General features: G+C 56.8%; 10 protein-coding genes across 10 annotated transcripts; 8 read left to right on the plus strand and 2 right to left on the minus strand.

The window, feature by feature from the left end:
* Positions 1-811: 811 nt before the first annotated feature.
* On the minus strand, positions 812-1,959 carry LTHEOB_10085 (Major allergen Asp; the record flags this gene model as incomplete). The annotated part of the gene is made up of 3 exons (XM_035506691.1): positions 812-853; positions 915-1,486; positions 1,539-1,959. The coding sequence occupies 3 exons, from the start codon at positions 1,957-1,959 to the stop codon at positions 812-814; spliced, it is 1,035 nt and encodes a 344-aa protein (XP_035368123.1).
* Positions 1,960-3,204: 1,245 nt separating this feature from the next.
* On the plus strand, positions 3,205-4,871 carry LTHEOB_10086 (Zinc/iron permease; the record flags this gene model as incomplete). The annotated part of the gene is made up of 7 exons (XM_035506692.1): positions 3,205-3,221; positions 3,272-3,376; positions 3,431-3,577; positions 3,641-3,765; positions 3,810-3,925; positions 3,977-4,340; positions 4,408-4,871. 7 exons carry the CDS (start codon positions 3,205-3,207, stop codon positions 4,869-4,871), a joined length of 1,338 nt encoding a protein of 445 aa, XP_035368124.1.
* A 1,812-nt stretch (positions 4,872-6,683) lies between these two features.
* LTHEOB_10087 (Amidohydrolase) lies at positions 6,684-9,937 on the plus strand (the record flags this gene model as incomplete). The annotated part of the gene is made up of 7 exons (XM_035506693.1): positions 6,684-6,830; positions 6,879-6,982; positions 7,173-7,361; positions 7,452-7,550; positions 7,739-7,793; positions 8,235-9,082; positions 9,133-9,937. 7 exons carry the CDS (start codon positions 6,684-6,686, stop codon positions 9,935-9,937), a joined length of 2,247 nt encoding a protein of 748 aa, XP_035368125.1.
* Positions 9,938-10,532: 595 nt separating this feature from the next.
* Positions 10,533-11,753, plus strand: LTHEOB_10088 (Sorbitol xylitol; the record flags this gene model as incomplete). Its single annotated transcript, XM_035506694.1, has 4 exons — positions 10,533-10,571; positions 10,626-10,751; positions 10,800-11,673; positions 11,719-11,753. 4 exons carry the CDS (start codon positions 10,533-10,535, stop codon positions 11,751-11,753), a joined length of 1,074 nt encoding a protein of 357 aa, XP_035368126.1.
* Positions 11,754-12,181: 428 nt separating this feature from the next.
* On the plus strand, positions 12,182-14,748 carry LTHEOB_10089 (C6 transcription factor; the record flags this gene model as incomplete). The annotated part of the gene is made up of 6 exons (XM_035506695.1): positions 12,182-12,280; positions 12,334-12,380; positions 12,468-12,660; positions 12,715-13,352; positions 13,402-14,480; positions 14,540-14,748. 6 exons carry the CDS (start codon positions 12,182-12,184, stop codon positions 14,746-14,748), a joined length of 2,265 nt encoding a protein of 754 aa, XP_035368127.1.
* Positions 14,749-15,123: 375 nt separating this feature from the next.
* LTHEOB_10090 (MFS sugar transporter) lies at positions 15,124-16,827 on the plus strand (the record flags this gene model as incomplete). The annotated part of the gene is made up of 3 exons (XM_035506697.1): positions 15,124-15,331; positions 15,384-16,081; positions 16,132-16,827. The coding sequence occupies 3 exons, from the start codon at positions 15,124-15,126 to the stop codon at positions 16,825-16,827; spliced, it is 1,602 nt and encodes a 533-aa protein (XP_035368128.1).
* A 2,268-nt stretch (positions 16,828-19,095) lies between these two features.
* Positions 19,096-20,401, plus strand: LTHEOB_10091 (Pyrroline-5-carboxylate reductase; the record flags this gene model as incomplete). Its single annotated transcript, XM_035506698.1, has 2 exons — positions 19,096-19,514; positions 19,576-20,401. The coding sequence occupies 2 exons, from the start codon at positions 19,096-19,098 to the stop codon at positions 20,399-20,401; spliced, it is 1,245 nt and encodes a 414-aa protein (XP_035368129.1).
* Positions 20,402-20,558: 157 nt separating this feature from the next.
* Positions 20,559-21,544, plus strand: LTHEOB_10092 (Pyrroline-5-carboxylate reductase; the record flags this gene model as incomplete). Its single annotated transcript, XM_035506699.1, has 2 exons — positions 20,559-20,604; positions 20,661-21,544. 2 exons carry the CDS (start codon positions 20,559-20,561, stop codon positions 21,542-21,544), a joined length of 930 nt encoding a protein of 309 aa, XP_035368130.1.
* A 199-nt stretch (positions 21,545-21,743) lies between these two features.
* LTHEOB_10093 (uncharacterized protein) lies at positions 21,744-22,861 on the minus strand (the record flags this gene model as incomplete). Its single annotated transcript, XM_035506700.1, has 2 exons — positions 21,744-22,449; positions 22,749-22,861. The coding sequence occupies 2 exons, from the start codon at positions 22,859-22,861 to the stop codon at positions 21,744-21,746; spliced, it is 819 nt and encodes a 272-aa protein (XP_035368131.1).
* A 105-nt stretch (positions 22,862-22,966) lies between these two features.
* Positions 22,967-24,886, plus strand: LTHEOB_10094 (Delta-1-pyrroline-5-carboxylate dehydrogenase; the record flags this gene model as incomplete). Its single annotated transcript, XM_035506701.1, has 4 exons — positions 22,967-23,119; positions 23,180-23,652; positions 23,708-24,657; positions 24,714-24,886. The coding sequence occupies 4 exons, from the start codon at positions 22,967-22,969 to the stop codon at positions 24,884-24,886; spliced, it is 1,749 nt and encodes a 582-aa protein (XP_035368132.1).
* Positions 24,887-25,064: the final 178 nt, after the last annotated feature.

The raw sequence follows: 25,064 nt of genomic DNA on the forward strand, positions 1-25,064 counted from the left end.
CCTCATGCAGCTCTAGGTAGTAGCCTCAAGCATAAGAGGTATAACCAAACGGACAATACTCTACACCAGCAGCATGCAAGACAACCGACGCCAATCTCTCGGGTATGAGTTTCCCTGGTTCAGCTGTTGTTATCTTTCATTCGCATTGACCAGATATCAACTCTTACCGATCAAGTGCCCATCCTGGACAGAGTATATCAATTGCTTCATATCTAAAGCGTAATGTAGCGCCTGTGAGCTCGACGTGAGCGAGGCGTGAGTCAATATCTGCTTTGTTGCTGACATCTGGTCCTTATTTGGCATGCGTCTGTAGTGGTTAAGGAAGAAGACCTTGGGACCTAAGTTTCTCGGGCATTTCCCCCCAAACTATACTCAAGTGTTTCGAAATATTTCTTCGTGAACGAGACTGCCCACGTCCCGAAGCCATTTCCAGCAACTCCATGACCTGCAATAGGGCCTGTTCCTGGCAAAGGTGGCAGTGCCTTTCTGCTGTTATTGTAAAGTATTTTGCATGGTCTGGGTGACAGTCAACGATGGTAACAGCCGGCATGTATACCTGCTGGAAGACCACACGGAGGTTGGTTGCAACATCATACTGTCTGGAGCCAGATCTTTGAGCCTCCGGTAGAGGAGGATGCTTGTATTGCATTATTAATGAGTGTGATGCGTAACTCGTTAGTCGTTACAGCGGTCTATATCCATCCCTTCGAATTTTTGAATAGCCTAAAATACCCATTATCATTACCGTACCATCATTTTTTACTCCGTCTCTCACTCTTTGAATCTCTCCGAATTGCTTCTAATTAAGAATTTATGCGCAGTGCACAACACCGTCGGCGTGCGTGTGGCACTCCTGAGTTTTTCCGTTAGCATATCAACATAGCTCAAGCAAAGCAAAGCAAACGAGAACTTACAGCGGGAGCATCGGCGGTAGTAGAGGCAGCCTCAGAGCTAGTCGACGTAGGCGTAGCAGTCTCGTCGGCAATGCAGTGGACGATGCCATCGCTGTGGGTGTGGCACTCCTGACCGGCAGCGGCGGACTCAGCAGAGACCGAGGGCGCGGGAGTGGTCGTGGGAGAAGAAGTCGGCGCCGGGGTCGAAGACGCCGAGGCAGAAGAAGACTCGGAAGCGGACGTGTCTCTGCCTGTGCAGCCCTCACCCGGCAGAGCGATGTCGTAGGCGTAGACGTCGAGGGCAAAGTACTGCAGCGTGTGCGTGTTGCGCACGGCGTCGGCGGGGTTGGTCTTGGCCAGCTCGAGGCACTCGGCGTACGTGTCGGCATAGTGCTCGACGATGGCCTCGCCGATGGCCGGCAGGTGGTACAGACGGTGGATCAGGTCGGCGGCGAAGTAGAAGTTGAGCTTGCCCGAGGCGACAGTGTAGCCGTAGCCGCACATGCCCTCGAGCGGCTTGCGCGTCTCGTAGGACAGAGAGCAAATGACGGTCTCGTCGGTTGCGTTCTCACCGCGCCAGTGGCCGCCCCAGCCTGTGCGTCTGAATGTGAGCGGGGGCATGACGAGCATCGGGGCGCGACTTACCGTCCTGGTGGCAGTTGCCGTCAATGTCATCGCAGCGGAACCAGATGCCACCGCGGTCGGCACTAACGATCCTCTCGTACCATCCAATAACCTCGCCGGTGGGTGCCTCGCCGAAGTACTTGGTGTAGAACTCCGAGCTGTTGCCAAAGCGCAGGACGTGCTCCTTGGCGTGCTGGGCCAGCTTGATGGCCTCGTTCAAACCCTTTGTGAGCAGAGCACGCTCAGTGGCGTTGCAAGAGGAATGGATGGGGTAGTCAGTCGTCGCGCCAGCAGCCCAGTCAAACGGTGTCGCGCCCGGGTTGGAGCCAGTGACGGTCTCGGTGACGGTGACGACCTCACGCCTGGCACGAGGGCTAGCTGCTGAAGCAAGCGGGTTGAAAGCCAAGGAGGCAAGGAGGGCGCTGAGGAGAGCTTGCTTCATGGTTGAGGCTGGGCGGGGGTTCGACTGGCTGAGAAGCGCTCGTGGGGAGAGGACGAGAGGTAGGGATTGTCACTGGCCCTGGAAAGCGGTTCTTTATATATTCGCCAGACAAGAGGTCACTCTCGATGCATCTTACTGAATGCTACCTTGCTGTCCTCGCCAAGGTGGCAACCGGCTTGCAAGGAAGGACGCATAGGCGTTCTCCGATGCTGGCTCCCACAAGCGAGTGGGCTGAATGACGAAAAGGTCGAAAAAGAAGCAAGTTTGCGAGTACCGGCAGACACGAGCTGCTGATGGGCAGAAAAGGCGGCCACAGCCAAGACGGAAGTCAAGTGTGCAGGCGCGGGCATCAGCACAGTTGCGGCATGGTAGGTGGAGGTTCCAAGAAGGCCAAGCCAGCGCCGGTGCCACCAACAGCATTTGCCGATTCGGCGTGTAGTCATGGTTTGTAATGGCGTCGCCGTGACACGCGAGCGCACGCTTTTGAGCCGCCTGTATAACGCATTTCCCGTTTTGGACAGGCCCGGGTACCGCGCACTCGGAGAAACACCAGCGCAGCGTAGTCGATGAAACAGTTCTGAGGAAAGGCGGAGTGGAAGTTTGCGGTTCCATGGGGCGGCTGAGAGTCAGGGCGCGAGACAAATAGCGCGGGGACTCCGGCGGGACATCAAGGTGCTCAAACCGGGGCGCCCACACACCGTAGAACCGCGATCCTGCCGGCCCTTATTGGCCACACCCACCCTCCGCTGCTAACATGTCAGCCTGGCCCCAGTTTTGCACTCCGCCTGCTCGGCGGGCTGCTTGGCGTGCCAAGACGCTCAAAGCTGCCTTGCTTTTCCGGTACGGCTTGCTCATACCTATGTCCTTAAAGTAGTCCAAGCACGTCTTTCTCGCTCTTCCTCCGCCCTTGCACCGTCTTCACCCCCAACGCAACCATGGCTCTCAGCACGAGGCTGCTGTTGCTTGCATACGGAGCCACCCTGGCCCAGTCCCAGACGGTGTTGCTGTCTGCATGCTCCCGCATTGGGAACGAAAGGCGAGCTCGAGCCTCCTTGTTTATTTTCCTTTTGGATTTACTGACCGGGAAAATTCCACAGGTGGTGTCTTGACCAAGATGGATCAAGCGTCCTCTGGACTTCTTATGCTTCGTCAACAGTTGCGTCTACCGCACCTGCTACCACTGCGGCTTCAACAACGGCTGCCACGTCTTCGAGCTCGTCCATAACAGCAGTTACCTCTTGCCATATGCACGAGACAATTCAGTACAGTCAACGCCTTCCTACATGCTTTGCCAATGCTGACCACCATTCAGGTACTGCATGGCTGGCACTTCTGAATTCCAGGTCATGAACACAGCCACCGCGACTGAAGAGCTTCCTGCGCAATACACCGGTTGTCACTCGCATGGCACCGAAATGTATGAACTTGAACTTGCAACCACCCGGTGCTGCCGAATCTAACAGACGGACAGGTACTGCTTTGACGACACGGGCGAGGAATACGTCGTTGTGCCAGAAGGTGCCGAAGCGTCCGAGGATCATGACCATGAAGAAGAATCCACCGAGAGCTCGAGTTCGAGCCAAGAGGGTCAGAACTGCCACTTCCATGCCGGCGTTGAGTAAGTGCAATTCATGTTCTTCGATCTAAGTCCAAGGAATATGCTAATCACAACCTCGAAAAGACACTGCGTGGGAGCGGGAGAATCAGAAAGCGGGGGCACGAGGTCGTGCGAGCGCACTGACAGAGAATACAACGTCCCGCTCCGAATCGGTCTCCTCTTCGTCGTTCTCGTAACAAGTGCTATTGGTATGTCCAACACCAGATCTGAATTCTCTTGCTGACAGAACTAGCTGTCTTTGCACCGATATTGCTGGGGTCGTATCTCCAGAACAGTGCCGTCAACTTCTGCTTGATGATCCTCAAGCAATTTGGCACCGGCGTCATGGTGTCAACTGCATTCATCCACGTAAGCATATCAATCGGCCTGGCAACCCGACTTCAAGCTAATGCTCTACAGCTCTTGACTCATGCCACCCTGATGCTCACGAATGAATGCATTGAATACCCGGTCGAGTACGAAGGCACAGCCGCCGCCATCATGATGGCCGGTATTTTCCTCGCTTTCCTGACCGAGTACCTTGGAGCCCGGCTGCTCTTCTGGAGGAACGACAAAAACGCCCCTGGAACCAACTCGTCCGTTAGTTCGTCAGATCACCACCACGAGACTGGCGGAGGCAGCCTTGAGAGTGGCGACAAACAGGCCCCCGCCAACACTCTCACCACACTTGCCGGTTGTGGCAACTCCCTCACCCACGTGCACCCCGGGCAGGAGAAGCTCGCCGTAACGGTCATGGAAACCGGCATTATTTTCCATTCCCTGCGTAAGCTTTCCCCCCTTCCTCCAAAATGCACCAACCAAATGCTGACAAACACGCCCTCCGGACACAGTCATCGGCCTTACCCTGGTCGTCTCCGGCGACTCCTTCTTCCTCACACTCTTCGTCGTCATCATTTTCCATCAAGCCTTCGAGGGCATCGCCCTGGGCGCACGTATCGCCGAGCTCCCTTCCCCTTCTTCTTCGCTGCTCGTCCCCGGCACCCAGCCCGTCACCATGACCACCAAGCTCGTTATGGGCGCTCTCTTTGCCCTCGTCACCCCCGTCGGCATGGCCATCGGCATCGGCGTGCTCGACCGCTTCAATGGCAACGACCCGTCCACCCTTATCGCTATCGGCACCCTCGACGCCGTGTCAGCCGGCATCCTGGCCTGGGTCGCTCTGGTCGAGATGTGGGCCGGCGATTGGATGCATGACGGCCCGTTGGCGAAGGCGGGGCTGGCGAGGACCTCGGTCGCCCTGGTGTCGCTGGTGGCCGGGATGGCGTTGATGAGTTTGCTGGGGAAGTGGGCGTGATGGGTTGCAGCCGAGAAAGGAGATGAGGAGAGGAAAGGGTTAGGATCAAGGGGGTCGGTAATGCTTAATTGATGGGAAATGACAACGGAAAAAATGGTAGGTACAGGATTTTTTATGAATGGTAGTGCTGGTTCATATGGTATGGCTATCAAGGGTGTTGGGAGAAGACGGACACTCATTCATCCCTTCGCAGTAACGAAATACTAGATACGATGCTCGGATAGATTACAAGTCTTTAAACCGAAGCCAAGGATCCTTGAAGATGCATTTTCTGCTCATGGAAGACTTTCAATGGAATTTCTCGTAGATCGCACTTATTGAAGAATTTAGCTATTGGGTAGATGGACTTTGCCTCAACGGTATCTGTTTTCCCACGACCTCAGCCGGGGGTGTTGCCATAGCCTCAACTGGTACGCTAGAGATGCACCCAACGTATCAACCAGCCACGCTAAGAAAAGGCTATGTCATCCATCCAGTTTCGGGTATCCCGAAAGAACCTGAAGACATTGCCATAGTCAAATCAGAGTTGGTCTAGTCTAGTCACGAAATATTCACATATTCGAGGCAATCAACCACTGCCCTACTTCGTTCTGCTCCGATTGACCGCCTTACCTCATGGGTTAGACTAAAGGATGAATGCGGCCCGCTCCGAACGTTAAACTTGTGGCGGTGAAACCGCCGTTCACATGGCATGTGCGAGTCAAGTGGCCATAAATAAAGACAACCGCCCATGCTCTTTGTTGAATTTCTTCTCCTTAACCCACAAATAATAGCTCGTAGAGCAAGCCAAGGACGAGGTGGCCGGGTAGGGCCCGGAAAGCGTGAAGTTGCGTGTCCGTAGTGGAAGGCTTCCAAAACATGGTTGGCTTTTCTAAAACTATTTTCAGCCATTGATCAGCAAATGCCGCGAAATTTCGAGAAGGTTGCATTGTCCTCTACGGCGAATCCAAGGCATATGTTGGTGCGAATAAGCGTGCTTGGCCGGATGCAAGGTAAGGATGCCATTGGTCAGGCTGGAGATCGGACTGCTCGGCGCGACGATCTGTTGCACGCTGCTCAGTGTCGGCCGTCTCATACAACCAGGAATGCACCTCTTGGAGCTGAGAGAAACGAAAAGGGTGTTTTGAATTCGTTTGTAAACTTGTTCTGATGCTCTTTGGAACTGTTGTGATGTGTTTCTCGACAAATGAATTCAAAGCCAGGCTGCGAGGAGTGTCGTTGGGTAAGACGTCTGTGTAACCACGATGAGACTAATCGCTAGTGAATGAATTGCATCCTTTGGAGTGCAAATCATTCTCAGTCCCACAGTTTCTCTATTTATGAGAAACTGGGCCGGGATTCAGCATTCGTCTGCAAGGAAGTAGTCTTCAAATGAGTTTTGCGAAGATCGTTTGGGTGGTGCTACAGGAATCGCTTCCGTTCGGGAAAATCTGACTGCAGCTCGGACATATTCCATCAGCCCACCAATCAGTCAACAAGATGAACAGCTCACTTTAAAATCCAAAGTCCGCTAAGGACGCGTTCGTCAGTGCAACGAATGGCATCAGCGGTTATGCCATTGTCGAGCATCTCATCCGCACGCCCAAATCGGAATGGTACCTCGCCATCAGAGTGTTTACTTTCCCCAGACTCCAATATACTACCGAGGCAATCTCCCGATGAGCTAAAATGGACCTCTTTACGGGGAAAAAATCGTCATATACTCGTGGCGGGAGCTCCCAAACTACTGCATGAATCTAGTTCCTCGCCGCCGACTTTCTCGCTCCACAAGAAGAGACGGCGGCGAGACTGATGCACGGTTGCGAGGACGTGATGCATGCCTTCCTTACCTCCTACGTGCACATCGATGATTTCTCGAAGTTGCGTGACATGAACGTGCCCCTGTTCGAGAAGTTCATCGATGTGATTGGTAAGGTCTGCCTGAAGCTGGGGATAATATACCTGCAGACCGGCGGAGGGGTTAGCATACGTGAAACAGGGAGTGCAAAAGACTGGCCGTGCTCGCAGCACTACGGCGACCATCTCGGGCCAGTCGCAGTCCCACTCACCGAAAAATTCCCGCACTACAAGGACCATGGCCTGAACTTCTACTACATTCAGGAGGATGATATGTTTGTGGTCTAGAAGTGTCGGAATGACTGGACATATAAAATCACCAGTCCGAACGGCATTGTCGGATTTATGCCTCATTGTAAGCTGGCCCTCAAAATGCGTTCGGGTATACCGTTTGACCGTCGATATGTCCGAGGCGCCCACCACGGCATTGTACTTCTCGATCTCCCGTGAACTTGATGGAATTAGCTTGTTCCCCGGCAAAGAATTCTTCTACGATTCCATCGACAACCAGTCGTACGCCCCGAGAATTGCCGACATGAGCGTCTGGACGGCGATATCGGATCACTGTGAGAACGAGGCATTCAACCACTGCAACGGAGATGTCATCGTATGGCGCTACTTCTGGCCGAGCCTGGCAAGTACTCTGGCCTCAAGGTGAGCAGAAAACCGGGAGCGGCGAATATTCACTGGCACTGCCCAGCCGATCCATGCTTCCGAGCCGCCCTTCGAGAAGACCAAGGATAGGGCCGACACCACGGCCGACGAGATCGACCTGGTCGAGTGGCGAAGGACAGCAAGCCGGTACAGGCTCGCGTCGTCGCCAAGTACGGAGGCAATCCGGAGGTATTCGACTGGGGCGGCCGGGGATTCTTTATATGGGCGATGAGCAACAATCGGATCTACGGCTAAGGCGAGGAAGGTTGAGTGGACGAGGCTGGACAAGCACGACGGGTGGATCAGGTTGTGGGCATTCTGCTCAGAGCGAGCGCCATGCTGTGCAGAACTAAAAGGGTACTTGTTACCAAATGCAGACCGGTAGCCGATAAATCCGAATTCGAGAAGTTCCACAGCAGTCTCCACGTGGTGGTGCGTAACACACGCCTTGTGCGTTGTGCGGTGCTCACAGCTGTATATCCGCAAATCCGACGGACGTCGGATTTGGCGCAGCAGTGCAAACATGGCCAATTGCCCATTTCGGAGAAGCACGATTGAAGAGTGAATCGGTCAGCGGCAGCGTCACGAGGGGTGCAGACGGAGGGGTGCTGACGTCACGTACAGAGCAGGGGTGGCTGTCCGTCTTGGCGGCAGATCTCATCACCCGTGCCTCGCAGAATTGCTGAACGGAACACAGAGGAATCACCAAGTCCGATTAGACGTCCGTCAATTCCCGCACCCTGTCAGACATCTGCTCTCGGCGATGGCAGATGCGCCAACAGCCAACCAGGATGCGTCAATATTTGATCCTCGTGTCAGCATGGACGCTGCAGGCGGAAATGCTGCCTCCACTAATCATGATACCATCATCAGACCGCTCAAGGGTCAGAGACCTGCACCGAATGTGCCAGTGCCGATATGTCCGGACTGAAGAAAATGTATAAGAAAGTGTTCGGAGTGGTGGTTGAGGCAAACCATCAAACTCTCAACTCTCTTGTCATGGCATTTCAAAACCGGAAAAACGTGGCCCTGTGGCAGGCCTGCATCGCCTTGCTCGCCTCGACTGCAGCGTCGGCCAATTCGACTCTGTTTGAGCGGGGAACGGTCATCTCATTCGACGACGCAAGCCAGAGTCTCAAGGTTCTCCGGAACACGTCGGTGCTCATAACTGGGGATAGGATCGCGGCCATTTTCGACTCCTCGCAGGATGTCACCATCCCCTCCGGCACCGAGAGGATCTCTGCGGAAGACAAAATCATCTCGCCTGGATTTGTCGACACGCACCGTCACGGTTGGCAGACAGCGTACAAGACGTTGGGCTCGAACACCACGCTTGCTGAGTACTTCTCGCGATATGGGGAGTTTACTCAGGCCTCAACCGTCTTCGGTGCCGACGATGTGTACCTGGGCCAGCTTGTGGGAATATACGAGGCGCTCAACTCGGGCGTCACGTCCATCCTCGAGCACGCCCACGCCACGTTCTCGAACGACACGTCGGCAGCGTACCTGAAGGCTTCCATGGACAGCGGGGTGCGCATGTGGTGGTGCTACGCCTTCCACGAGCTGTCCAATGGCTTCTCCATTGCGGAGCAGGTGGCCAACTTCAAGGAACTGAACCAGAACGAGCGGCTGGGCAAGAGTCTGGTCGAGATGGGCATGGCCTACGACGCATTCGCGTCTGGCTCGTCCGAGGAAATCCAGTCCATCATCGATCTCGCCAAGTACGAGCTCGTTTCCCCCCTTTTGGGCTCAGGCGGCTGACAAGACACAGAACGTCCAACATCTCGGCCTTCACGACGCACTTCCTCGGCGGGCCGTGGTTCGACGCCAACAGCCCGTCGCTCTTGCAGCAGCTCGACTTCCTCAACACGACGTTCCCAATCGTCTTCTCGCACGCCAGCTACATCAGCGCCGACGACGTGGCGCTGCTGCGGCAACACAACCACTACGTGTCGACGACGCCCGAGTCGGAGATGCACTACGGGCACGACCACGTCGACACGTCGCTGGCGCAGGACCAGGCGGCGCTGGGGGTGGACACGCACTTCACGTACTCGACCGACATGGTGGGCCAGGCGCGCATGTGGCTGCAGGCGGTGCGGCTGCAGTTCTTCCGGCGCACGCTGCAGGGGTGGCGCATCCCGACGACCAGCCCGATGAGCGTCAACCAGGCGTTCCTGCTGGCGACGCGGGCGGGCGGGCTGGCGCTGCGCAGGGACGACGTGGGGGTGCTGCGCGAGGGCGCAAAGGCCGACGTCGTCGTCTTCGACGGCTCGTCGCCCAACATGCTCGGATGGGTCGATCCCGTCGCCGCCGTCATCCTGCACTCGCACGTCGGCGACGTGCAGCACGTGCTCGTCGACGGCCAGTGGCGGAAGCGCGACGGCCGGCTGGTGCTGCCGGCGGGCCAGAACAGGACGGACATCGAGCGCAGGTTCCTGCAAAGCGCGAGGAGGATCCAGAAGGTGTGGCTGGACACGCCGCTGCCGCAGCTCGAGGGCGAGTACCAGAACGGCGTCGAGTATGCGAAGACTTATCAGATGGACGTGGTGAGGGGGAACGGCACCGGGTATTAGAAGCGGTGGTTGGAGTCATGGGAACGGTCGTCGACAGTTAAGCACATAGTCCGTAATACGTAATACTCACCAGCATATCGCATTCATGCACGCTTTCTTGGATCCGCAGGACCTGCACGTCCGATCTTTAGACAGGAGTCGTGGCTGATACTCGGCAGGGTGACTCCAGAGATCCTTTTCCTACAGTCGTTTTTGGTTTCTCGTCCGTGCCGTCGTCTGTAGGTACAACATCGGAACATGAGGGGACTTGTGGATGAACGACCAGGATAGCCGAGAGATCGTAATCCGTCCTTTCAACGGTGGATGTTCGGAAGGCTGTGGTTGTGTTGACTCGCTAAATTAAGAAGTGCTGTCTAGCGCGTGCGGGGTTCAACTTCTCACTCTCCGCCGGAGCTTTCGAGACTGGGCCGGCGGAGGACCCAAACGTCAACCCCGGCGGAATGGTAGGAAAGGCAGTCCTCAACGCGGCCGGCGGAGAGGATGCAGGGGTTCGTTGAGCTCGCAGCGCTCACGAACTGCTCAGCACCACTAGATAATGGCACATATGTATACCGGCCCGGCGCCCTCGAGGAAAAAGCGACCAATTCCTTTCAAGATGGCTTACAGCATTGCCAATCAGACCGAGACCCCCGAGGTAAGCTGGTATGATGCTGAGGATTGAGAAGAATATTGACCTTCTGAGCAACAGGTCAACGATGCCTTCGTTCTGCGTCCGGGCGGAGAATTCTACTACGAGCAACGACCCGTACCGACGGCCGTCACAGGAAGGGATGTCCTCATAAGAGTCGTAGCTACCGGCATCTGCGGGTCGGATGTGAGCACCACACCCCCATATCTCTCCCTCTGGCTGACATACGTGCAGGTCCACTACTGGCAACACGGCCGGGTCGGACCCTACGAAGTCACGCAGCCCATCGTCCTCGGCCACGAGTCGTCGGGCATCGTCGTGGCCACGGGACCGGAGGTGGGCAGCGGGCTGGCCGTGGGCGACCGCGTGGCGCTGGAGCCAGGCAGCTCGTGCAACGTGTGCAGCTACTGCCGCGCTGGCCGCTACAACCTGTGCGCCTCGATGCGCTTCGCCGCCACGCCGCCGCACGATGGCACCCTCGCCACCTTCTACACGCTGCCCGAGGAGTGCTGCTTCCGCCTGCCCGCCGCCCTGTCGTTCGAGGAGGGCGCCCTGATGGAGCCGCTGAGCGTCGCCGTCCACTGCAGCAAGCTGGCCGGCCTCGCGCCGGGCCTCTCCGTCCTCGTCTTCGGCGCCGGGCCCATCGGCCTGCTGGTCTGCGCCGTCGCCAGGGCCTTTGGCGCCGCCGCCGTGGCCGTGGCCGACATCAACGAGCCGAGGCTGGCCTTCGCCCGCGAGTATGCCGGCGTCGAGACGGTGCTGATACAGCCGGGCCAGACGGATCTGGCAGCGAAGGTCGTGGCGCAGATGGGGCTCGCCGATGGCTTCGACGTCGTCATCGAGGCCACGGGCGTCCAGTCGTGCATCGGCGAGGGCGTGTCGGCACTGAAGCGCGGCGGCACCTTTGTGCAGGCCGGCTTGGGCTCGTCGCAGGTGCACTTCCCCATCGGCCTGGTCTGCGACAAGGAGGTCAACTTCAAGGGAAGCTTCCGCTACGGGCCTGGCGACTACGCTCTTGCCATCGATCTCGTCCGCAGGGGCTCGGTCAGCGTGGCCGAGCTCATCACGCACAGATACTCGTTTTCCGAGGCCGAGAAGGCCTTTCAGGGTGTGGCCAGGCGGGAAGGGATCAAAACTATGATTTATGGGCCAGGCGTCAAGGCCGCCGATGCTTCGAGCCGGTTATGAACGGAGACAGGGGCTGGGATAGAATAAGGGATGACGTTATGATAGATCGTTGTAAAAAAAATTAGATTTTTCCCCTATCCATGTTGTTCTTCAAACGCTGCTGTTTTGAGGTTGGGGGTCCATGGCCAGGTCCGGTTTCGGTGGTCCGGTCTACTCTGTCTGCTCAGTCAGAGTTGTTACACAGACTAACAGAAGACGACAAGGCACAGGGAAGCACACTGCAGCTCACCTCCGCTAAGCCGAGCCTCAGGCGAGACAAGACGTCAACAAAGCTGGAGTAGGCGGGGAAGAAGCGGAGTTGGAGGCGGTAATTGCCTAGCGGGCGCCGTGGCCTCTTGAGATGCCGCCGGCGCTGCTCCGGCGGGTCGCGGGATCGGCCAGCTAAATACCCATGCCCCTTCGAACTTGTCTTGTGCAACCGCTCCAAAATGGATACCCGCACTGTCCCGCCGTCGAATCAGCCCCAGATGTCCTCCGCCGGAAAGGTCAGCAAGGCTTGCCAGCGCTGCCGTCGCCACAAGAGCCGCGTGCGTGACCAGCCCCGCATTTTTGCCATCCCTTGCGCTGACCACATGCCAAGTGCGACCTCTTCCGTCCATGCACTCTCTGCGTCCGCGCCGAGGCCGAGTGCGTGTCCGATTCTGGGCCCACGCAGCCGCGCGCTAAGTATATTCTCCGGTCCTAGGCTGCGGCCGCGGTAGTTGACCGGACCAGGCGGCAAAAGCTCTCGAATCCCAGCACCAATCGCCAGCCTGCAGAGTCCGCCTCGGGAGATGCCCGCACGAGCAACACCACTCGGGATGTGCCCGAGGTGGATCAACCTGCCCGGACCCCCGTGTCAGTCCGTGAAATGTCCCACGTCGACGACTATGGCGAAGCCGACTCGACCATGGGCATTACCCGCAGGGTAATTGCTCTGCCTTTAAGCTGGCCCGGTCCCGGCTGATCGAGTCCTTTGTAGATATTCCAGCTGGGGAGTCGGGACATGGACCTGAGGGTCTGCTCGGCCATCCCTGACGGAGAAAACCTCGCCCGTGGAGCCCCTCCCGCTGCTACTCGCGATGTTCGCCCCATATCTGCCATACTCGGATACTCCCTGCCATCCCGGCCTGTCGTAGAGTTCCTCCTCGAAGAGTACTTTGAGCTCGTGCACTGGTTCTCGCTGGTCATCTACGAGCCGCTGTTCCGCAAGGAGTACAACAGCGTTGCTGATGGCTTCGCCTCACCATCACAAAAGGGCTTTTTGACTCTGCTAACCATAGTCCTCGCCCTCGCTGCGTGGTACCGCTCTCAGAAGCACGTCGCCGAGGAAGCTTTCCCTGGCGAAGACTTCCGCGCCTGGAGCTCCGACCTGCTGCGCCACACGGAGCTGCAGCTGTTCGATTTGATGGACGACTGCTCGCTAACTTCGGTCCAGGTTTGCATCCTGCTGGGTTCGTACGGTGTGTACCATGGGAAGCCTAACGTCTCGTTCGCTCTGCTGGGCGCAAGCATCAAGATGGCCCAGGCCCTCCGCTTGCACAGAGAGTCCTCTCGGGGTGATCCCAGCGCCATCGAGGAGCGGAAGAGAGTGTGGTGGACCATTTACACGTGGGACAGGTAAGTGCTCCTCTTTCAGCGCCGGGCAGCCAAAACTGAATACGCGTAGGTTCGCTTCCATCACTTACGGGCGGCCCCTGGGGATCAATGAGAAAGATTGCAACGTCTCAATGCCAGCCGATGTTCTGGAGGACCCCTCCTTTAAGTACAGCGGCAGCAGCGGCGCTAATACCCTGATCCATTATTCGGCCTATCAGCGCGAGCTGAACACTCTGTACCAAATTGCTTCGCCCATGATTGAGGCCATCTTCGGTACACGTGGCGGCGAAGCAGCCTCTCAGAGCGATCGAGCTGCCATGGTCACGGAAATCGATAAGCAGCTAAGGGACTGGCACCAGCGGCTGCCCCCGCATTTAGTCCTCGACCTTAACAACGACACCCGAGTGGACAGTCTTGCAGAGGCGAGGGCGCACAGGCTCCAGGCCCTGTCCCTCCAGCTTACGTACGATAACATTGTCATTGTCCTCCACCGGCCTTTCTTCGCTCAGCAGGTGCACTACCTGACGAGAGTTCTGCCCGTGAACTTGCAAGGCTCCACGCCATCCACGTACGCGGCCGACACGCCCCAGTCCATGGTCATGCCCGGCAGCTTCAGCTCCGAGACGTGGTGGAACGCAGCGGTGAGGACCTCCCGGGTCACGGAGCTGCCCAACCTCGCCCAGCTCGCCACCGAGACCCACCTCGTCGCCTTCCTGGCCATCAACCTCTTCAACTCGGCCATTGTCATGGTCGTCTGCGCGCTTTCAGACCCTCTCTCTGACCGAGCGCAGGAAGCGAAACGGAACATCACGCGCATCTACCGCCTGCAGGAACTGCTGGGGTACCGCTCCAAGCTGCCAATGCAGAGCAGCGTCATCCTGCAGGATGTGATCCGCGTCTTGCTGAATCGAGAGGCCGAGGCCATGTTGACGTCTGTGATTATGCCGCCGGCCCAGTCGCAGCCCGAGCAGGACGCGGCTTTGAGCATGGCTTCGCACGGACGCTCGCGTACTGTCGAGGATACCTTGAGGTTGCCACTCGACATCCCTTCCACCACCGTGGAATCTGCCGGCGTCATGGGTGATACGCAGACCGAGTCTTCGCGTGAGGCTGCCCGACTGAATGGCGGCCTTGCATCTGTACAGAGGGGTACGTATTCTCTTGCGAGCTCTTCCGTGCTGGGAATGTGTAGCTAACCGTCCGGACAGTACTGCCGACTACTAGGGCCGAGTCTTTGAGTTCTGCGGCCTCACAGATGGGTCAAGCTCGCCAAGAGCTCATGCAGGGCGACTTTGAGGGCACTACCTCCCAGAAAGACCCAAATGGATACAGTGCGATAGGGTCGCCTCTGGGGAGCGCGCTACAAGGCGAAAAAGATCTATACTGGATCTGGAGTTCAGTGGCGGATTGGCCATAGCGCTTTCCACAAGTATGATCAAGTGACCCTCTGCCTAGTTCCCAACCCGCTCATGCAAGATTTGCTTGAGAATGCCACATCCTCAGCGAATGCGAGAAGTTCGGTCCGAGGAAGACCAATCGAGCCCGGCGAAATCGTCATGCTTGGCGAGAAGAGGCGCCGCCGGCCGCCATTCTGCTTGGTGTTCCGGCGGCCATGGCTGCTCTTCCGCCGGAACTCTGCGCCTGCATGCTAGAATCCCCGTGGGGATCCCGCAAGAGGCTGTTTTGGCTCAACAAGCAGGCATATATTCGAGCAGATTCCCCGCATTCTCTGGCGTTTCGAGTCTCCAGCCCTCTCTCTTCTCTGACCGAGCCTCTTTTCCTGCAACCCGTCATGGCGACCACGGAGAAAGTCGGCGAGACCACAATGGAGCGTCCGGCTCCAGGCCAGATCACCTCTACCGACAATGGGGTGAGCTGGCTGGAGCGCACTCTGAAGCCCAAGACCTACAAGCCTCGCTATCCATTCGTCGGGAAGCCTCTTTTGTGGATGACGTGCGCCTTTGGCAGCTTGGGAGATGCGCTTTTCGGTTACGATCAAGGTATGATAGCCCTGGTGCCCAAGACTGCCATGTCCATTAACATCGTGATTAGGTATCATGGCTGGCCTCCTGGTGAACCCCGTCTTTGTGAAGCGCTTCTTCTCTGAGCACGGAGGAATGTACGGCAAGCACGGGGATGTCGACCCGTCCATCACCGGCATCACCGTTGCTTGTCTCCAGGCATCTGCAGCAATTGGATCTCTGATCGCAGGCCGATTAGGAGACATCATCGGCAGGAAGAAGTGCGTCCGCATCGGTGCCTTCCTCTACTTCATCTGCGCCTTCATCCAGGGGTTTGCCCCCAATCTCGCCTGCTTCATCGCCGGCCGCACAATCCAGGGTCTCGCGGTTGGCTTCTTGTCCATGACCGTCCCCGTCATCCAGACCGAAATCGCTGCGCCGCATCGCCGTGGTCTCATGGTCGGCATCGAATACACGTTCTTGATCGGAGGATACGCGCTGTCGTGCTGGGTAGACTACGGATTTTACTTCGCATTGCCCAGCAATGTCTCCTGGCAGGGTCCATACTTCGTGCAGATGGGCATCGCTTTCGTCTTGTTCTCCATGTCTTTCTTCCTCCCCGAGACTCCCCGTTGGCTTGCGCGCAACGGCTTCGCTGAAGAAAGTCTGCAAACCCTCGCCGATCTCCACGCCGACGGCAATATCAACGACCGCCACGTTCAGCACGTTTTCCTAGAGGTTCAGGAGGCTGTACGCTATGAGTCGACTCTCGGACAATGTTCCTGGCTGGTAAGCCCCTTGCGACACCACAGCCCACAGCCAGCTAACGCAAGCACCAGGAAATGTTCACCCGCTACAAGAAGCGCACCTTCGTCGGAATCACCGTTCAGGCCTTTGCCCAGCTCAACGGCATCAACGTCGTCTCATTCTACCTTCCCAGCGTGCTGGCCAAGGCCGGCTACTCAGACGAAAAATCCCTACTCTACACCGCCGGCAACTCGGTCCCGTACGTCGCCGCCACCATCAGCGCCTGGTTCCTCATGGACCGGTGGGGAAGACGTCCGCTGCTCATGCTGGGAGGCGTGCTCATGGCTGTTATGCTGAGCATTGTGTGCGTGTTCACCGAGGCGAAGCTTGACATCGTGACCAAGGCAAACGGGCTATACGCCTTCGTACTGCTCTACAACGTCATCTACGGCTTCACCTGGGGCCCCGTACCGTGGCTGCTGCCAGCGGAAGTGTTTCCGTTGCGTAGCCGCAGCAAGGGGATGGCCCTGGCCACTTGTAGCAACTGGACCTTCAACTTCATCATCGGAATGTCCTCGCCAGACGCCTTTGCCGGCATTTCCGGCTACTACTACGTAGTCATCGCCGGCTTCTGCCTCTTTTCGGCGGGCCTGGCCAAGTTCTGCTACGTGGAGACGGCGAACCATACGCTGGAGGAGATTGCGACGGCGTTTGGTGATAAGGCCTTTGCGTTGGATGATGAGCAGGTCATGCAAGGCGTTGTCCCTAACGGAGACGAGAAGGCTTGAAGGCCGATTGAGATGAGGAGTGCGGGGCCAGAGGATGGTTGGTCACGAAATAAAGTTGTTTCTGATGAGATGAAATGTGCTCCGTACCGTTGTAGCCAAAATAATGAGTTCCTATCTACCGAGGGCCCCGTACACTACTATTATTGATCGCTTGTCTCTCATTCATTAGTCTTTGAAGCAGCACATCGTTTCTTCGGATCGATTTCACATTCTGAAGTTTTGGAAATGGTGATCAAACTAAGAGCTGCGATCATGTTCAGGACTTCCACCAAGTAATTCAAACAAGCTCAAGTAAATCTTGGTGTTGAACTGCAGGTAATCTGGCGGCCGCTTGAACTACTTACCTTTTTCTTGGCGCTTGATTTACTTGATACTAGTTTACCCAGTTAAACTGGTTCGTACCACCTACCACATTTGGCTTAGCTATTACTATTATGGGTATCTTCGGGACTCGGTAGTAAAACGATCGGGGTTACTTATAACGTATGTAGTATCCGAATAGAATTAGCGCTAGCTAAAACAGCTGCTTCCGCCCGCGCGGACTTAACACCACTCCTTACGATTCTTAAGTAACCTCTTATTTTATATATGACTACTAAATATATCAGTTTAACGTATGTTTTTATCGTAAAAATGCTCCGCGTAGCGTTCTTAGGTATTCTACCGCTTTAAAAGTATATTTTAGCGACTAAATTACTTGAATTACCTGGTATTTTACAGCCGTAAAATTGATTTACCAAGCGGGGCCAAAACTGTATAGGTAAAATGAAATCATTATTTGAATTGCTGGAAGTTCTGATCATGTTCGGAGCAGTGGTAAATTTGAATTTATGTCTGGTACCTCCTATTAGCCTCTTATTCGTTTCTTATACGTCTCCAGCATTCGAAATGCCACATGTATGAGTATTGCTGCTGGGCAAAGGGTTGTATTTGTGAAATGTTGCGGAATAAGCCTTTTTTCCTCTGTTGATTCCAAGTTTTTCAGGCAGTTGGAAGGACCCAGAGTTCCGGGTGTAAGCAACCTTTATAGAAACTATTCAGCGTTTAGAAAGACTTGTTCATGATGAGAGCTTTGTAACCCGCATGACCCGACATAATGGTAGTTCTTTCTGTTTAAAGGGATCCAATGAGAATAAGGGCATTGACTGTGGTAGTGTTGTTGCCAAGCAGCGCCATGCCTGTGGAGATACTATCCTGAGTCCGTAGTTGTGCCGGTAGAGCGGCAATTATGGTAGCTTGGCAATTACTGATTCCGCTGCCTAAAATGGATTGAGCCCACAGCGCTCATAGAATGCTTTGTAAGCCTTAAGTCCAGCCGCGTTATCTGAATCCTGGGTTATGCCAATAGTGAGTCATCGGACAGAATATTAGCATGCCTATCTGTCAGGATCTTCATTTGAGACCAATTTGGACCTTTCTTAGTCAACTTGACCGAATCATCAGATGATTTCCTCGATAGTCACACCATCACCAAAGGAAGCCTTCGAGATGGAGCTTCACACAAGCAAAGAAGCACCGGCGAGAGGCGATATCGCCGATTACCCCGCAGCATTTGCGCAAGAAGCCGAGCTTGCGGAAGGCCCCCAATATGGAGACGGCTGCCAGATTGACCTGCAAAGGCGCTTGCAGCGGCATGGATCAAGTGGCCGAAGCAACTAGGTAGGGCCAGGCGAAGAAAGTGCGGGGTTGAAGGGGCCAGTGGGTCTGTTCGAGAGGGCTAGCGACGCAACGGATAACGGGACCGAAATACTCTATCTGTACAACACTTCCGTACGATGTTCGACGAGCGTATCTGTGAAGTCATGTAGTGCCGGTAGTTGTCCCTATTGGCTGCTCGGAAGATCCGAATGGACGATGATGGTTAGCGTAGTCGGGGGAGGTCCGATGCACCATACAGTGTCCTAGAACTGATACCGGGAGGGTGACCGATGCATCTCCAAGCGATAGTAAATGCGGGGAAGAGCTACCACATGGCTTGACAGGGAGGGGCATTTGATATTCAGAGTCGTAGTCGCCTGTTGGTTGTAGAGCATTCACGACCACAGTCTCCTTTATCCCCACGAAATGGCAAATTCATCCATTGCAAGGACGCCCACGACGAGATTACTGAGGATTCGAGGATCACAGCAAAGACCATGCATCTTAAGAAGAATCGCAACGGTCAGCACGCAGCGTTATGACTCGATCCCGCAGAAAGAGGCAAGCAAGCAAGGCAGCGAAGCAGCGACGGAAAGTCCTCTCCCGCCGCTGTCTGGGCTGCCGACAAGCATGCTCCTCAGATCGGTCTGCATCAACGCTGTATCCTCCAAACCGCTCCTCCTCACGCCCTCTCTTTCCATCCTGTCGGCGCTCTGCAAGCCGAGAAGAAGTTCCCTCTTGAACGTCGACCGGAATCCACTGTTCCATGCCATCTTGAAGGGGACATTCTACAAGCAGTTTTGCGCCGGGGAAAGTGGAGCCGAGGTCACAAGGACGATGCGGCGGCTGCGAGAAATCGGGTTCCGCGGCACCATCCTCACATACGCAAAAGAGACAGTCTTCGACCACCGCACAAACACGCAGCATGGACTGGGGGTGGCGGCAAAAGAGGAGGGAAAGACCAAAACCTGCGAGAACATTGCAGCATGGCGGGAAGGCACGCTCAAGACGGTTGATCTGCTGGAGGAAGGCGACCAGCTCGCGCTCAAGTAGGTCCAGCCGTATACATGCCGGCAAGGGAAGCCGAGGATGCTAACATTGACGCACCAGGATGACGGGCGCCGGGCCCCTGGTCAACGAGCGCTTCACGGCAGGCGATCTCCCGCCGGCGCAGATGATGGACGCGCTGGACGAGATCGCGCGGCGGTGCCGTGACCGCGGAGCGCGCATCCTCATCGACGCCGAGTCGCAGCACTTCCAGGCGGGCATCGAGCGGGTGGGCGTGGAGCTGATGCGCAAGTACAACACGACGCCGGGCTATGCTCTCATCTATAACACGTACCAGGCGTATCTGAAGAGCACGCCGGGGCGGCTGGCAAAGCAGCTGGCACTGGCGGCCGACGAGGGCTGGACATTGGGCCTCAAGCTCGTGCGCGGGGCGTACATGGCGTCGGACGAGCGGGCGCTGATCCACGACACGAAGCAGGCGACGGACGCGGCCTACAACGCCATCGCCCAGGGCGCGCTGCGCCAGCACATCGGCGACTTCGGCAGCACCCGCGCCTTCCCGTCGGTCAACCTGATCCTGGCCAGCCACAACCGCGACAGCGTGCTGGCCGCCCACGAGCTGCACCGCCAGCGCGTCGCCGCCGGCCTGCCCACCGTGCCCGTTGCCTTCGCCCAGCTGCACGGCATGTCGGACGAGGTCAGCTTCGGCCTGCTGCAGCTGAAGGCCGAGGGCCAGGGCCCCGAGGTGTACAAGTGCTCGACGTGGGGCAGCTTGGGTGAGTGCCTGGCCTATCTGACGCGGAGGGCGGCCGAGAATCGCGACGCGGCGGGCAGGACAGCCGACGAGTATGCGGCGCTGAAGACCGAGGTGGGGAGGAGGCTGAGGGCGGCGCTGTCGCCTTCCCGGTGGTTCGGCGGCGCGAGATAAAGATTGGAAGGAAGTCGGATGCAATCCCGGTCCGCCTGAGGCTGCACGTGATTTTGGCGGGGTTGGGTTAGTACTTAGCGATGCGCTCATGAACGTCTCTTGCAACTGTCTTTCTAGCATTATACAAACATTCAAACCATTTCTGTTCAGTTTAATCATGGCCGAGGTGAAAAGTGGCTCTACGCTTTGCATTCTGGGCTGCGGTAGGCACGCCGAACGCCGACTCCAAAGCGACTGACACTCACGACGTCCCGAACAGGCAATCTAGGCAAGGCCATTCTCACGAGCTTGATCGAGGCAGCCCCGAATGATGCTGGGGCATTACCCTTCACGCACTTCATCGCCTGTGTGCGGAGCGAGAAGTCGGAACAAGCCTTGAAGGAGCGCTTTTCCCAAAACTCTCACAAATTAAGCATATCCAGAGGCAACAACACCAAAGCCCTGCAGGAATCCGACGTCGTCATCCTGGGCGCGGACCCGGCCGACATCGAGACGGTGTTGACGCAGCCCGGCGTCAGCGACGCGCTCGCCAACAAACTGCTGATCAGCGTCGTGGCCGGCTGGACACGCGCGAAGCTCGAGACGACCCTCTACGGCAGCGAGACGACGGCCAGCAACCAGCAGCAGCCAGACGGCAGCCGCCGCGCGTGGGTGGTGCGCACGCTGCCGAACATCGCGGCGCTGGTGTCGCAGTCGCTCACTGCCATCGAGATCTCAGAGCCCGCCCTGCCCGATGCCCACCTCAGCCTTGTCGAGGCCGTCTTCCAGCGCATCGGCCGCACCGTGCGCATCGCCCCGAAGCTCATGGACGCGACCACGGCGGTCGCGGGGTCGACGCCCGCCTTCTTCGCTGTCATTTGCGACGCCTTGGTCGATGCGAGCGTGGCCGTCGGCATGCCCCGCGACGCCGCCAGCGCCATGATCTTCCAGTCCATGCAAGGTACCGCTGCCATGCTGCAGAATGGCGTGCATCCCGGCTTGCTGAAGGATCAGGGCACCTCGCCCGAGGGCTGCACGATTGGTGGGTTGATGGTGATGGAGGAGGCGGGCGTGAGGGGCCACATGGGGCGGGCGCTGCGTGAGGCTGTCACGGTTGCGAGGCTGATGGGGAAGACCGAACATGTAAATGACACAAGACAGTAGGGTAACTGAATCTTGCAAGTGTTGTACTGCTTCGAGCAGTTTTGACTTTACACCGCAATGGCCGAGTCGCCGGGTGCTTTCGGCGTGTGAATGTTCAGTGGCTCTTTCCTCGAGCGGCCATGTCGAAAAACGCAAGAGCCTGCAATCTATTTCATTATTCACTCCGACCCAGACATCAAAAGCGTCATCCACGCTCTGCTCACTCAGCCCCCAGCTTTCCATGCAAGAACCACCGCACTTCCCTATTAGTGAGCAATCCCAGCCCGAAGGCCGGGATGATTCGAACGCAGCGCACAGCCGTCGCGGCCGGCATGACTCTCCAAATCCCCGCAAGCCTATCTGAAAGGGCCACTTTTCCAGATCGGTCGTACAGACTGAGGCCGAGCAGATGCACCGGGGTTGCCACCAATTGCGATACGACGGGCACCGTCATCTGCGTAAACGTCGCCTTGGCGTGCGGACCAGCAACGTCATCGGGAATCGACGCCGCGACGCGCGGAGGAAGCACGAAGGATCCGAAGATGGTCAGCGCGTCGCGAATCAGGAACGTGATGGTGGCCGCCTTCGGGACCGCTGCCGATGTGGGGGTTTTGATTGCGCCTTTGGCCGCCAGCTCGGCTGCGCTCCCGTAGCACTGCGCGAACCGCAGATCCTTCTTGACTCCCAGCGGGATGTTGACTGCGAGCGTCGACGCGAATACGATAGTGCCGGCCGCCGCTATCCCGAGGTCCTTCGTGATGCTTTCGGCGCCGTTGGCTACCGCGTACGTCGCGGCGTAGAGTGTCCAGACGGAGGCAAACGGTCGCGCCAGGAAGAGGTTCCTCGGTCGCTCCAGAGCAGTGAGGGTGTGAGCGCGCAGCCCACGGATAAGTGGTTTGTTGCTCGACGCCTTTTCGACCACCACTCTAATGGCACAAGGTTAGCACATTCCTGACCCAATGCAGCGCTACTTGCCTGTCAATGAGCGTCACCGACGGAGCCACCAATGTTGCTGTGAATGCCGCCGCGCAGAAGTCCCCAAACAACTTGCCCCCAAGAAATTGCCGGCCATGGAGGCCATACTGCTCGCTCGAGAAGCTTTCGATTTCTTGTTGCGCCATGAAGCCTGTCGACCGTTTCTCACCGTCGAGGTGCAGCACGTCAATAGACCATTATGGTGACCCTGGTCGGATTCCTTCCCGACCGAGCGACACCAGCTATCTACCCTTTTTGGCAACCAAATGCGGTGCTGAAGTGCGGGGATATCCTGCAGTATGCTCTCTCGGGAGAGCTCCCGGATCCCGGCGTCATCCACGCCTTGCCGGTGATCTCATCCATGCAATGAGCAATGCGGGGCAGCTGGCCTCCGATAAAACATGTGCTTTTGCACTTCAAGCTGTCTTCGCCTTGCATTCTTCCTGTAATTATCCCTCGTCCAATACAATGGCTGTATCCTGGAAGCTCGCATCCAATTCTGTTCGGCCGTCGCCGGCATTGCTGAGGCCTTCGCGCGCCATTCCCACCGGGATCCGTCTTCAACAACGGACCAAGGCAACCGCTCCATTCAGATTACCCGACCCTCGCAATGAGCCCAATGTAAGCAATTTGTTGTCCGGAGTGGAAAGCCAACATATACTGATGCGAATTGAATCGTAGCCTGCCTATACGAGGGGCTCGCCCGAGCGGTTGAAGGTGGAAGAGGCATTGACAAAGCTCCGGTCGCAGCTGCCAGTGCAAAGCGACATTTACTACAACGGCAAATCGCAACAATCATCGAAATCTTGGGACCAGGTCCTGCCATCCGAACACGCCACCACCTTCACCAACTATCCTCTAGCGTCTCGAGAGCAAGTCTCAGCTGCCATTGAGTCTGCGCTCAAGGCGAAGAAGGATTGGGAAGAGACACCGTTCGTCGACAAGGCCGCCATCTTCCAGAAGGCAGCCGAGTTGGTCACGGGAAAGTACAGATATGAGCTCATTGCAGCCACGATGCTTGGCCAGGGCAAGAACATCTGGCAGGGTGAAATTGACGCCGCCGCCGAGTTGGCAGATTTCTTCCGTCTGAACTGCAACTACGCCGCTGAGTTGCTCGAGAGGCAGCCCACCCGCGGAACCAATGGCATGTGGAGGTATGTGCATACACAAACTGAGCTTGTAGATGGTAAATGCTAACACTTGACACAGCCGCATGGAGTACAGGCCTCTGGAGGGTTTCGTTTACGCTGTCTCGCCATTCAACTTCACCGCACTCGGTGGTAGCTTAGTGTCTGGCCCTGCGCTGATGGGCAACGTGGTCCTGTGGAAGCCCTCGCAGTACAACATCTATGCTAGCACCATCGTGTACAAGATCTTGCTCGAGGCTGGCCTGCCACCGGATGTTGTCCAATTCGTACCCGGCGATGCCGAAGAAGTCACGGACGTCGCCCTCTCCCACAAGGACTTCGCCGGCCTGAACTTCATCGGCTCCTCGGACGTGTTCCGGTCCATCTATGCTCGCATTGGCGAGGGCATCGGCAAGAAGACGTACCGCGAGTTCCCCCGCGTTGTCGGCGAGACGAGCGGCAAGAACTTCCACCTCCTCCACAACACCGCCGACGTACCCAGCGCCGTGAACCACACCATCCGCGGCGCCTTCGAGTACCAGGGCCAGAAGTGCTCGGCCACCTCTCGCGTCTACGTTCCCCAGTCCCGCTCGGAAGAGTTCCTGTCGCTCCTCAAGAAGGGCATCAACGAGATTACTATCGGCAGCCCGGACAAGGACCTCGAGGCCTTCATGGGTCCCGTCATCCACAAGCGTTCCTTCGACAAGATCAAGTCCATCATCGATGAGAGCAACAAGGACAAGGACCTGAAGCTGATCACCGGCGGCACCTACGACGAGTCGGTCGGCTACTACGTCAACCCCACCGTCTACCAGGCCAAGTCTCCAGACCACAAACTATTCAACGAAGAAATTTTCGGCCCCGTGCTGGCTGTCTACGTCTACCCGGATGCCGAGTGGACCAACATACTCCAGAGCGTCGATCAGAACGGCGGCGGCCTCGCCCTGACTGGCGCCGTGTTCGCCCAGAACCGTAGTGTCATTCGCCAGGCCGAAGACGCGCTCCGCTACTCTGCCGGTAACTTCTACATCAGTAAGTTTCCCTATGACGGTAACCATTGTTGAAAAAGCTAACATGACTGTGCTTAGACTGCAAGACGACTGCGGCGCTGATCGGCCAGCAATCCTTCGGTGGTGCTCGGTCTAGTGGTACTAACGACAAGGCGGGCAGCTCTGACATCCTGCGCCGCTTCACTAGTCCTCGAATGATCAAGGAGGAGTTCTTCCCGCAGACTACGTTCAAGTACCCCAGCAACCACTAGTAGAAGTACGGCATGAGTAAACGGATGGGTTGTATTAAAAAGGGAATGGATATTATTCAATGAAATCAGAGTGCATTTATGTAATTGGGCTGCCTGTTGTGCTGTTGCTTCTATTCTGCGGTTTCATTCAGCTATTCAATCGAGCACGACGAGTCTGCCAATCCCTTGTTTTCGAAAT

Source organism: Lasiodiplodia theobromae (genome assembly GCF_012971845.1).
Source record: "Lasiodiplodia theobromae strain AM2As chromosome Unknown scaffold_36, whole genome shotgun sequence".
Lineage (NCBI taxonomy): Eukaryota > Fungi > Ascomycota > Dothideomycetes > Botryosphaeriales > Botryosphaeriaceae > Lasiodiplodia > Lasiodiplodia theobromae.